The sequence below is a fragment of the Microplitis demolitor genome, chromosome 1, assembly GCF_026212275.2.
Source record: "Microplitis demolitor isolate Queensland-Clemson2020A chromosome 1, iyMicDemo2.1a, whole genome shotgun sequence".
Lineage (NCBI taxonomy): Eukaryota > Metazoa > Arthropoda > Insecta > Hymenoptera > Braconidae > Microplitis > Microplitis demolitor.
This window is the reverse complement of record NC_068545.1, coordinates 17918317-17931944: the sequence shown is the minus strand read 5'-3', so window position 1 is coordinate 17931944 and position 13628 is coordinate 17918317. Positions and strand designations below refer to the sequence as shown.

The 13628-nt window shown below is 27.8% G+C and overlaps 1 protein-coding gene across 9 annotated transcripts; it reads left to right on the top strand.

The window, feature by feature from the left end:
- Positions 1–711: 711 nt before the first annotated feature.
- LOC103575820 (eukaryotic translation initiation factor 4E transporter) lies at positions 712–12971 on the top strand. Of its 9 annotated transcripts, XM_053737082.1 has the most exons (13): positions 712–817; positions 1448–1488; positions 1661–1823; positions 3797–3894; positions 3997–4072; positions 4149–5648; positions 5726–6123; positions 6207–6458; positions 6554–6743; positions 7204–7461; positions 9301–9480; positions 10865–11284; positions 11599–12969. In XM_053737082.1, the coding sequence occupies exons 3-13, from the start codon at positions 1766–1768 to the stop codon at positions 11835–11837; spliced, it is 3669 nt and encodes a 1222-aa protein (XP_053593057.1). In that variant the 5' UTR covers positions 712–817; positions 1448–1488; positions 1661–1765; the 3' UTR covers positions 11838–12969. The 9 variants fall into 9 exon arrangements, with proteins under 9 accessions (XP_053593057.1, XP_053593056.1, XP_053593052.1 ...); XM_053737081.1 differs by having other exon boundaries at positions 1448–1823; XM_053737077.1 differs by having other exon boundaries at positions 716–1205; positions 1448–1823.
- Positions 12972–13628: the final 657 nt, after the last annotated feature.

Sequence of the window (13628 nt, the reverse complement as noted above, 5' to 3'; positions counted from 1 at the left end):
CAACTTTAAAGTTGCACAATTGACCATCTAACAATTTATTTTGAAAAATCGATTTCGAAATTTATTTTAAAGTTAAATATCACCGCGTATAAATATAAGTTTGTATTTCGAAGTATGAAATTTTCATATGGTCATTTATATTTAAAATAATAACAAATAAAATACTTTGTTTATGTTTAATAATTTTTTATTTAAACTTTTCAGTAAAAAACAGTTCAGAAAAAAAATATTTTCTCAATAAATGGAGTATTGTATTTAATTAATAATTTTTTTTTGGTGAAAAATCGATTATTTCATCGCAACTTTAAAGTTGTAGAATCGTTTGAATAAAAATCGATTGTTAAAATCGATTATTTTTTTATTTTTCAAATAGCGTAAAATTTTGATCTATAAAATTATAAATAAATATGTAACTTTAATAATTTCGCTTAAGTTGTTTATCATTTGTTTGCCTGTATTAGTCAAACAATTTTTATAATGTTTGAGTTAATGACTTTGAAAAACAAATTGTTTTTTTAATTAATTTTACAAAAAATCGATGTTTAAAAATCGTTTTCAAAACAAAGAATCGATTTTTTTCAATTAATCGAAAGGCCTACAATCGATTTTAAAAATCGACAATCGAAACGAAAACATCGATTGTTCGATTAATCGATTTTGATTGCGCATCACTAGTGTAATTTCGTAGTATAGTGTGTTGATCCAGGAGGCACTGCACGAAACGAAACAAGAAGCGGCGGAAGTGGGGACCGTACGCCATTTTATATTTTTGCGTAGCATTAAACTAAAATATTGTATGTGTGGAATATTAATTATGGTAAATAAAGTAATAATAAATAATATTTGTGTTGATTAGCCGAATAAAACGAGATGATTATTATCGGCAACGCGTGTATCGAAAATCGTGCCGAAGCGTTAGGACCCATCTACAGTCCGCGTTGCCGCGCATGAAACTCCACTATTTTCTCTCTGTTAATACGTAAACACTCTTTTTTCCTCATTTACTCATATCGCTACATAGTTTTTTTTTTTTTTTGTCATCATTTTCTTTTTCATTTCTCTCACGTTGAACGTATTAAGTGACGGGTAGTGTCGTGTTGTGTGTTTGATATATACGTAAAGAAAATACTTTTTATTATTTGATCTGTGTGATTAATTAGTTTTGTGATACATAATATCACAATCGTATTTCTATACATCATCTGGTATATTCAATATTTCGACACATTTTTTCATTTTTTTTTTTTTTCTCGTTGGCTCTAACCGGACAAGATATTTGCAACCAATCGACTAATAAACTTTCAGAGACGAGTGTAAAAAAAGAAATTAATTTTTTTGTGAATAGACAATATTTTAGTTGACATTATTAACGCTTAATTTATTTTTTTTTTTTTTTTTATTATTTTCTTTTCATTTATTTTAATAAAATTATTAACTATTTCAACAGTTCAATAAGCGACGAGAGAAAGAAATCTGTGATATTAAACGGTAATAAAAAAAAAAAATTAAAAAATAGGTAGATATAAAAAAAAACTATATGTATTACAAACGTATGTACGTTGATAATCGTGGCCTAGAAGGCACAAAAATACGTTAAAAATTTTACGGATTTTTCATGTGACTTGCATCCATATATGTGTATATGACAAAAAATCGACAGAAGCAAAAAATATTGAGGAACTGACAAAAAATACGAGTGTGCGCGGAAAATAAAGGGTTAAATTGTAATTTATCAAGTAAAACAACGTGCTGAAGATTTACGATAATGTCTGTTGAGTCTATATCTAGTGACAGGCCTGAAGAGCCTGATACTAAAAATGAAGGTATATTTTATTATTTTATATTTGATTTTTATTTTTTTTTAGATTTAAAAATTAATGGGCTATTTAATAACGAGTGATTGTCATATCGCTATATTTAAATATTTTAAAAAAAGAGAGCATCAATCATATGGCTTTCATTTTATATAATTTACTAATGCTGAAATTGTATAGCTGTAAATTAACCTCTCTTTTGATTTCGCTCTCTATAATTTATGCTATAATATACAGATACTATTTTTTTACATCGAGTAATTTATGACAATTGTTATATTTACTTTTTTTTTTTTTTTTTTTTGACAAAATTATTTTATTTAAATTATCAGTAAATATGAGTATAAATGTAGCAGACGTAAGACCATTTTTAAATTACATATAAAAAAAATTAACTAATTAAAAAAACAAAATGATGAAAAAATTCACGTACTGATTTTTGAGTTTTCTAAACATGTATTTTTTTATTTTTATCACATAAAAAGTTTATCTTATTTCAAAATTTAAAAAATTGATATCTGTCTGCTAACTTCATTCTCTTGTAAATATTGTTTACTGTTATGTTTGTTACTAAATTATTATTTATTGATAACAATTTGATTTTGAGTTGAAAATATATACATATATATATTTTTTTTTGTTATAAAATGTAAGGTGAATAGTAAAAATTTATTCAACTTGTACTTTGAAAATATAAATTATAATTTAAAAAATCAATTGTTTACTTTTAATTTTAATGTACATACTGTTAATTGAATTGATTATTGGTATCAGATAAAGTAATGACAATTAAGTAATTGAACTTTTGTAATTATACATAATTAAGAAATCAATTGCGTAAAATTTAGACTGTAAAATTATTTATAAATTTTTTATATTTATAAATAGTAATTATAGTTCACGTCATAGTTAGTAAATAAATTACTACTAAAACATAATAGTAAAATAAAATTAAAAAAAAAAAAAAAAATATTTTAGCTTTAAGATTAGTCGCAAAATTTGTAAAATATGTAATTTTGAATTCTGAAGATATTTTTATATTAATATAAATTTTAATGCTAGAATATTTCCGAGAATTTTATTTTTCTTCGTCTTTCGTAAACAAAATTTACGTGACCTAAAGTATATTAGAAGTAATGGTTGACTAGCAGTCACGTGCCATAATTTAGGTGTCCGATTGGTGATTTGGAAATGGAAAAAAAAAAAAAGTTTCGTCTTTCCCGCGAATATTAGTTTTGTTCATTTCAGTTTTCAGTTATCGTTGGGTTGTTGAGTGAGCAAGCTGTTAGCTTTGTGTATCTTAATTCTTAACTTCTTATTATAACTGAAATTTTTTTTTTCCATTACAATTTTACTTACTGATTTGTAAAATTTTATTAACTTTATTTTTTCTATCAATTATTTTATAAAAATTATAAATTTTTTTTGAAAATAATCTATTCGCAATATTAATAATTAATTTAACAGAAAAAAAAGTAATCCAAGCGTTATAAAGCCACGAGGCTTCACGCTTCTAGTAATTTTCTTTATTCTTAATTCAATTGATCAATAGATTATTATTTTCAATAATAATTCAATTCATTTGAAACGTTAATTTTTAAATAAATCTTTTATATTTATAATTATATACATATATATAATATAAAAAGTTGAAATCATCATGAAAATGAATATAATAGAATTACATGAGCCGATCACTAAAAAGCGTCGTCGTCGTAAGCGCAAATTTTCGGCTTTAGATTCAACGAATTGTTCGAATTTTGATGATAAATCATTTTTCGCAGCAACTAAATGTAAATTATTTTGTCGACAATATATTGATCCTTATAATCAATATTATATTCGTAAGTAATTACTTGAGGTCAAATAATTTTTTTTGAATCCTCTTCACTTGAGTATTTTTATCATCATTTTAAATTCTTTAGTTATTTCTATTTACATTTGTATTTATGTACTTATTTATTTGTTTTATTATATTACAGAAGACGAAGCAATTATATCCATTGCGGTTGCCGGAGAGGTGACCGATTCTTGTATTGTTGAAGTAGGAAAAGCAAGACCTCAGTTTCAATACACAAGGGTATATATGTTTATATTATTATTTTTATTCTCTGGTTTATTTTATCTATATTAAATCTTAATAGTCAAACTGACCTTGAGTTTTTTTTTTTTTCTTATACAGGAAGAACTTATGGTTATTAAGGGATTACCATTGTCTAAACGTCGACCTGAATGTTTAGACGCTGCTTATAATAAGTAAGTTTATTTTATTAAAATTTTATATTGACTAAATTAAACTATTTTGCGTAATGAAAAAAAAAAAAAAAAACTGGTGTTTGTTATCTAGCTCACGTGGTGTATGGGATCCAGAACGTTGGCATTTGGATAGGAAACGTAGCGAGACGCCATCTGAAGAAGAACAACGAGCTGGTGGTAGAGGAGATCAAGTCGTTGAATCACAGAATAATAAGCGTCGAAGTGGAGATCCAAGAGAACGAATTCGTAAGGAACAAGATGGTATAATCTTAAGTCCTCAACGAAGAAGTTTCAACTCAGGATGTTTTGTAAACGTGACTCAACCAACGTCTCGTCGTCCGGAAAGTCCTATTGGAAAAACAGAAGTTGCTCATCGCGAGCCAGTTCGTCGTATAGGTAGCGGTCGTTTGCTAACACGAGACATGTGGGACTTTAGACCAGAAAATGAAAAGATGGAGTCTGATCGTTCGGACTTCAGTTATCGAAGTAGTGGTAATTCAACGCGTGATCGTGATAATCGAGATTCAGGTAGAGAACGTGAGAATTTACGTGATCGAGACAATATTCGTGACAGGGATGATCGCAATGAACGCTATGAAAGAAGATCGTTTGGCCGAGACTTTGGTGATCGAGATAACCGTGATCGTGGTTCAGATCCAAGGAATGATCGTAGTCATGTAATGGATCGTGATAAGGATCGAGGTGGTAGAGATCGAAAGTATGGATCAGATCGAAGAAAATTGCACAGTCACGATTCACGTGAAATAGAAGAGCCAGAATGGTTTAGTTCTGGTCCAATTTCACAACATGATACTATTGAGCTTCGTGGATTTGATGATCCTCCTGAAGAAAAGAGTGTAAAGTCAAAGAAAACATCACCAGCACAAAAAAAACGTGGCAAGAAACTTGTTAATGAAAAGGATGAAAAATCAAGTGAAAATTCGGCTGGCCCGAAAGGACGTAGTACACCAACCGCTATTGACCAACCAATTAATCCTTTACCTGCGCCGCATTCTCCGATTCTAGAAAAACCAGAAAATGAGGCAGCTAAAGAAAAAGTACAATCTGAGACTAGTAACAGTACAAATACTGAATCTAGTATAAATCGTGAAAGTGCAGAACGATCTGAAACTGGTAAAAATCGTGAAGCAGATAGCTTAGGCTTTAATCTTGATGATTTTCTTAAATCAGACAATGTTCCTGGTGTTTCTGGATTGCTGACCAATGGCGTTGGTGCTAACAGTGGTAGTGGATCACGTTTTAGTCAATGGTTTAAAAGAGAGAGTCCACTTCTACAGGAAGATAGTCGTAGACCTTCAATTCAAGATGAGCTTCTAAATAATTTACTTAGTGACATCACTGAGCCCAACATTCAAGTACCATCTGTTAATGAGTCAAACGCTTATTTTGCACCTATTTCTCCAGCTAATTCAACTAATGTCAACAATACACCGTCAGCTACTGAAGTTAAACTCCTCGAAATGTTACAACGTGGTAATAGATCCAATCAAAATGGTCAAGGTGATACTGCCGTTAACATGATACAGATGTTGAAAAATCCACCTGTCAAAGATATGGGTAAGAATAATTTATTTTGTTGTTGTAATTTTATTAATACTTGATGGATAATTAAAAATAATTTTATTTTGTTGCAGAAGTTGGGGGTAAAGGAATGCATAGTCTAGAAGAATTAGAAGCTCGTATGAGAGGAGGTGCACCACCGCATGTACATCATGTTGAACAACAAAGAGTTAACAAAACGGATGAAGATCTCTCTGCATTTAAAAAACTTCTTGCTCAAGTGTCTGGAGGCCAAGCTGTACCTGCTGCAAATGGACTTAATCCACCAAAAGGTCATCCTATTACTCTGATGCAATTGTTGAAAAATCAACAACCTCAACCACCAATTCAAGTTCCATCTCATCAGTCCTTAGTACCCGAACAACCTCATCCTCCTACATTTGATCACGTTGGTCCATTAGGTCCTACTCAGCATGCTCATCAAGCTCAAATGCAACATGAAAATTTGCTTAAAGTACTGAGAATACAACAGGTTTGTTGAACAATTTAAATTTAATTCAACTTAAATTACTTGAATTTATAATTTAATCTTTATAAATTTATTATATTTTACAGCAGCAGCAACAACAACAACAGCAGCAACAGCAACAACACAAGCAACGCCAACAACAGCAAACTGACATGTTGTCAATGATGATGGGCACCCAGAGAATGGTTGGAGTAAGCCCAATTCCTCAAGAAATGCAGATGTTAGTCAACAATGTACCGTCCAGTCGTGAACTTTTACAACGTCCTGAAGCTCAAGCTATTATTCAGGGACTTCAACAGGGTGAAATTACTCGACAGCATTTAGTACAACAGCTTCAGGTTTTATTTTGTTTATAAATTTAAAAAAAAATAATAATTATCAATTAAAAATACATACTTTTATATTTATATTAAAATGATAATTTTGTTTATAGAACCCAGCGATGCAACATCGTCATCGTGAACTGTTGATGAATATTTTAAAAATGTTCGGTAACACTACTTCACGTACTGTGAGTCCTCATCCTGGTCCAGGAGTTCCACATGATTCAATGATTCAACAGTTACTATATCAGCAACAACAACAGCATCAACAACAAAGAATCCCTTCTCCAATGAATAACGGTAAAATAAATTTTATTTTATTTTTTTATTCATTAAAATGAGTCATGTGATAAGAGGATATTTGTTTTGTTTTAATTTTTGAATTGTTTGAATTATTTTATTTTTTTAAATTTTCATTGAATGGTTGTATTATTATGGGACACTTAAATTTTTTTGACATCTCTATTATTTTAGTTTGAATGTTGCTATTAAAATATAAATTAATTTAAATAAAACAATTGTATGTCGGGAATGCAGCTTTATGTCCGCCCTCGATAATATCATCAAATTTAGTATCCACCCCTAATATTTTATCAATGCAGCATTCAGGTAAAAAAATTATATCCGAGTATTATTATTCACGATGAATAATATTAATAATTTTTTAAACAATTTGATCGTTGGTAAAAGTTATTTATACTTCTTTTTTTTTTTTTTTTTTTTTTTTTTTTGTTACCGTGTTGATTTATCATTTTGACAGTGATTCCACACAGAGCGCCTTCGCCTCGTGATCTTATAATGCATCCGCAATCCATGATGCAAAATGCATTAATCAAGACTAAATTGGAGGAACAACGTGAGAATTATCGTAAGCGACAAGAACATCAACAACAACAACAACAGCAGCGTATTACAAGCCCTATAAATTCACCATCAAAGCAAATAATGAGTCCAACACCACTTGCTTTTACACCAACCTCCGTATTGCGAAAAATGACTGCCGAAAAGGAACCAGATGGTGCGGATATTATTGTTAAAAAAATTAAATCTAAAGCTTCTAATTCATCTGCTTGCAAAAAACAAAAAAATAATAACAATAGCAATTGTAACGCACGTAAAAATAATAAAATCTCAGATTCAGATTTTAAAAATATCGGGGATAAAGATAATCATGATGAAAAAAATAATAATGTAGAGATTATAGAGTCTGAAAATGATTTAGCTAAAGGAAAGAAGAAAAATAATCATTTGTTGATAGGAAAAGATAAAATTTCTTCTGTTAAAAATATTTATTCTTCCGATAGCTTAACAGATTTACAAAATCGCGAGAAAAATAATAATTATGATACAAAAAATGATAGTGCAATTATTATAGAATCAAAAAATAGTTTAGATGGAGAAAAATCAAACGATAATATTATGAATATTTCTTTGATAGAAAAATATATAGTTTCTTCTGTTCAAGTAGTTGATTCTTCTGATAGTTTAATAGATTCACAAAATCGTGAAAAAAACAGTAATTATGATACAAAAAATGATAGTGTAATTATTATAGAATCGGAAAATGATTCAGACGAAGAAAACTCGAATGATAATATTATGAATCTTTCTTTGATAGAAAGATATATAATTTCTTCTGTTCAAGTAGTTGATTCTACTGAAATTTTAACAGATTCAAAACATAAAAATAATCTTAATGAAAAAAATAATAACTCAATAATTATAGACTCGGAGTATAATTTAGTTGAAAAAAAAAATAAAGATAATAATATCAACAATTTATTAGTAAAAAAAAATTAAAGTTGTTCTGTTAAAGTATTAAAATCTTCCGATAATTTAATATCTGAAAAAACATTGGAGACAGCTATGACAGTCGATTCAGACAATGATAATATTGGTATTAATAATTTCTTTAATAACAATGAAGAAAATTTAATTGTACAAACTAATGTACAATCTAAAGATCATGTAATCGTTAATAACGAAAAATTTATCGAAAAAGTTACCAGTGGTTTAGATAATATCGAGTCAAATTAAAAAAATGAGCTATTACTTATAGCCATAATTAATTATATTTGCGGGTACTGATGTTATAGTAACTATACATAAGTGAAGCTTCATAAATTTTTAATATCAAAAAATATTCCTATAATTTAAGAGGTTTAATTTTTTTTCTCATAGATTATTTGGATCGATAACTATTTTTACAGATTTAAATAAGCGGAGCCTCATTTCTGTATAATTACTATTTTTTTCAAACATTTAATTGTTATAATGTAACAGAAACATTGTTTATTTTTTTTTTTTTTTTTTTTTTTTTTTTTTCTCATATTTTCTTTGATTTATTATAACTCTTACGAAGTAAGCATGACTATTGTACTGCTTTTGCTACTTCATATTTTTTTTTTATTTCTTTTTATTTCACTATTGCTTTATTCCTTTTGTAGCTGATTACTATCGCATAATTGCTACTCTTATATGTAAGAATGAATTGAAATATCATTCTCTCAAAATGAACATAATGCTATTACTTATGCGTATGAAACAATAAATTTCACACATAAATTAATCACACATACAATTAATAACACATATGTTAATTGATTTTTTTTCTTTTTTATAATAAAAAAAAACACTATTAATACACCAAATACTTTTTTCTGTACTTTATTACAATTCTTTTTCATTTTCGTCTATTTACTATGCATGACTTTAGCTTATCAATAGATATAATTTTATTTTTAATGCAAAAAAAAAAAATTAGATAAATAAACGATTGCTTTTTGAGTTTGCAATATAAGATAAAATAATGATCCTTAGTAAATGCAACTAAACTGTTATATTTTCCATGGTATAGGAACTGTTGAAAATTCTAAAATGGTATCTCAAAGTCAAGCAAATCAAATGCAACAGATGCAATCAGCAGTACAAATAATTGCTCAAGCTCAGGGAGTTCTTTCACGGCAACAAAATACAATGCGGACTCAACCTAATCAACAAGTTCCTTGGACAAACCAACCTGTTAATAAGCATCCAGGTATTGAAAAAAAAGTTGTTACTTTATTTAGTATTAACGAGCAGTCTTCAGTCACTATGTGACTGTCCAAATATCACTACTAAATTTATGAAATACACAGAAAAAAAAAGTTCTTGCCTCATAAAATTTTTACTAGCACCAATAAATAAATGCATTATTAATTGAATGCAAAAAGTCTCTTGGAGCGAAAAAAGATTTTTTTAGGTAAAAATGATTTTTTCTCTGACTATTAGTATCTGAAAATTGCACACAATCACCTACGAAAAATAATCAGTTAGACAATCTTTCTTAGCCAATTAGAACGTCGATAAATTTAACCAGCTTCAATTTCCATTATTAATCTTGTGGGGTTTTTTTTTTTTTTTTTTTTTTTTTCAACTTGAAAAATTGTAAAAATGTCGACAAGAAGTTTAATGTGAGTTTAACTCTGGATAACTTTTAAATCAACAATCGTATATGTAAAATCTAACGTATTTTTCTTTTAGCTTATTGAATAAGCTTTACTTTTGACTGCTATGACATCGTTCAATGATGTATGTCTTTCATTTACTACAGAGTTAGAACCATATCTGTATAATTCGGATAATACACGGTAAAAATTTCGTGGGATAAATTCTTATTGCAGAAAGTCATATATTAGAAATTAGAGAAAATTTGGCCATAAAATGTTTTATTTAATTTATGGAAAAAAGAACTTTCGAATCAAACTAAAAAATATACCTTTTCATTCCGGGTATGGCCAGATGCCACTTTTTTTCACAACAATGGTTTTTCAGTCAAATTTTTATCATTTTAGTAATGAGTTATGGAAAAAAGATTTCAATTAAGTCAAGAAACTCAAACAAAATAACTTTGCCATCGAAATCGATTAATTTAAGAGCAAAGGATAATTATTTGAGTAACTCAAACTATTTGAATAGTTCGAATATTCGATTCGAATGTCAGGATTCGATTCGATTTGATTCGAATACTATTCGCACATCCCTATAAAATAGAGTAAAAAAATATGTCATTTTGAAATTAGTAACGCGTTATAAATAATATACCTATATTCAGTGATATTTCGTCATACACGAAAAAAAAAAAATAGTAGTGGCTACTCTCTGGGATAGTACTGAGTACTTTCTGTAAAAACAAAATTTTAGACAGTACTGTATGCTATCTAGACTGTATCCACTACTATCTAGACTATACCCACTACTGTCCGGGATAGTACTCAGTGAAAATAATATGAAAAGGCACAAATTCAAATCAAAACCTTTCTAACGATACCAAATTTAAAAATTAAAAATATCAACCAATTCTATCATATAGATATGGCAGGAACAAAATTTTCCTTATTCTCTTAATAATATATATTATTTAATAAAATTAATTTGCTTAGGGCGACCAATTGTGAAAGGTGGTGCTACTAATCAATTCCAGTATGGTAATCCAGTTAATTATCCTCAACAACCCCAGCAGCAGCAGCAACAACAACAACAACAACAACAACAACAACAACAACAACAACAACAACAACAACAATCTCCTCCATCTCAACGATTAGCGCCAAATGTTTATGGAAATACTACGCGACCAAACCACACAATGTCTACACCACTTTCACTTCGAAGAGTTCCTATGTATAATGCGATACGAAATCCTGCTATGACCCAAAGATCAGATCCTATAAATAATCTGACTGAAGCACAACAAGTGCAATCACAATATGTAAATATCCAACATCAACAACAATCGCAACGTAATGTAAATTCTCAGGTTCAACTTGTTTTAAACCAAAATTACAACACTAATCGAACAGGTAATTTTTATTAAACTGATATTTTTTTAATTCCTTAATTTTACTTTACCAATTTTACTGGTATTGTTAATCCGAGTCCTCATTTATAGATTCCTTGGTCCTGCGAAAGCAAATCCTTTGCAGTGGCCATCAAAAATTATTATGATTACACATTTAATGGTTTATTTAATATTTCTTTCTACCTGCTGAGTATATCCTTTGTAATCCTTATTTAATTTATAATTTTCCTCTCTATAATTGTATCAATACTTTTGTACTACTAGATCAATATATAAACCATGTTCTTATAAAATATAATTTTTTTTTTAAATTAGATGGTAGAGTAATACGACCTCAACAACAACCAATTAATATACCAATGGGTAGACAAACATCACCAGGAAGCAACGGAGGAAGTCTATCACCTACGTCTAATCAACTGGCTCGATGGTTTAGTCCTGAGCTCCTTGCTAAGGCTAGAGCTGGAAAGTTACCAGAGCTTGGTCAAACAAATGTCTTGTCACTTGAAGAATTAGAACGACTTCAGCAGGCTTCAGCTGTTGTACATGATTAATTATTTAAATTAAATTAAATGAATGAAAAGAAAGATTTTTTTTTTCAAAACAACAGTGTATTGAAGTCAGTAGCAGATAGAAACAATTTAATTTTAAATAATTGTGGTATGATGACTACAATTACTAAGTTTCATTTTTTGATATTTTATTGGAGTAAATTGTGTGATAATTAGTAAAAGTCACACATTGCCCTTTATTATCGATTAAATGATACATTTTATGACTCGTTTAAAAAAAAAAAACAAATACAAGAAAACATTGTCATTTATTTAAAAGAAAAATAATGTGAAAAATAACAATAAGAAGTTGGTTTTATTGTTTGTTGAGATTGAAAAAAAAATATTAATAATAATAAAATGAACAAATAATGATAATTATTTTATGTTACTAATTATATACCATGAGTGTTTCACCACGCTTTGTGGATTTTATGGAATCATTGTTTTAGACTGTATTATTGAAAAGACTGTTATGCCACATAAGGTTTTGTCTAGGCAATGAATTATTTTAAACTTGGGCTAAATTTTATCAGCAAGCCATAATAAGTAAAAATACCATCCAACAAGATAAAACTAAAATACGTTAACGCCATTGATCTCGGTGCCGTAAATATAAAATGAACGACCATTAACCGAGTCACATACATAAATAAATAATAATAATAATACATAATTTATATAATTATAATGTCGTTACCGGAAATTATCAAGAAACTAAGTGAATTTAACGAACATTCAATATTGGTGTCAAAAAATGTGCGTCGATCGCGATTAATGAACAAAGAGAGTTAATTTACACGAAATAAGGATTTTAAAAAAATAAATGAAACAAGTATTGTAATAATAATAGTTCAGGAATAAGAAAAGTGATTATTAATATATTATTAATTTGAGGCAGAATATAATATTGATGTCAGCATCTGTATTAATCTACTGCGTAAACCTAATTCTCTTTTTTTCTTAAATAATTAATTTATTGTTTTTCTTTCCTTTCCAAGACATTTGGACTTATATTATTCATTTTTTTTCCTTTACACTTGTTATGTTCTTAAGATGTAAACAAAAGATTTTTTGATCATCAATAAAATGGTAAATAATTTTTTCGCGGTTAAATACAATTATTATCTGTATTTTAAAAATTTTCCAACAGTTTATTTTAGTACATTAGGAAAACTGGGTTAATTAAATGTGTATACATATATATACATTAATGTAAAAGTGTCAATAATATTAAAAAGTAATATAATGTTAAAAAGTAATATAATGTTAAATGCATTAATGATAAAATACTTAATTATAATTAAATACAAACAAAACTACATTCGGCTTGTGAATAAAAGAGTCTTAGATTTTTATTACCGCATTATATAGTGATAAGTTATTCAAATATTTTAAAGTTTTTGCCAATGTTCGTTTATTCAACATTAAGAAAAAACATTAAAATATAACAATATGAAAATATAACTCAAGTAGAATTTGAAATCAATTTAATACAGAATTATAATTGAATTAGATTAATAAATTGAAATATAATTAATATAAATCGTAAAATATTATAGTTTTATGTCGAAACAAATTTATTTTATTGATATCTACTTAAGAAAATTATAATTTCTTTTTTTTTTTTAACGAGATATAAAACTAGCTTGAGTATATTTTTATTAATAGGATTAATTTTTAACTTATCGTTATTGACTTTTTTCCCTTTTGTTTTGATTCTAAATAACGTGTCAAGATCAATGCAAAGAATTGAAATTTCTTTAAAAAAAAAAAATAAATAAATAAATAGTA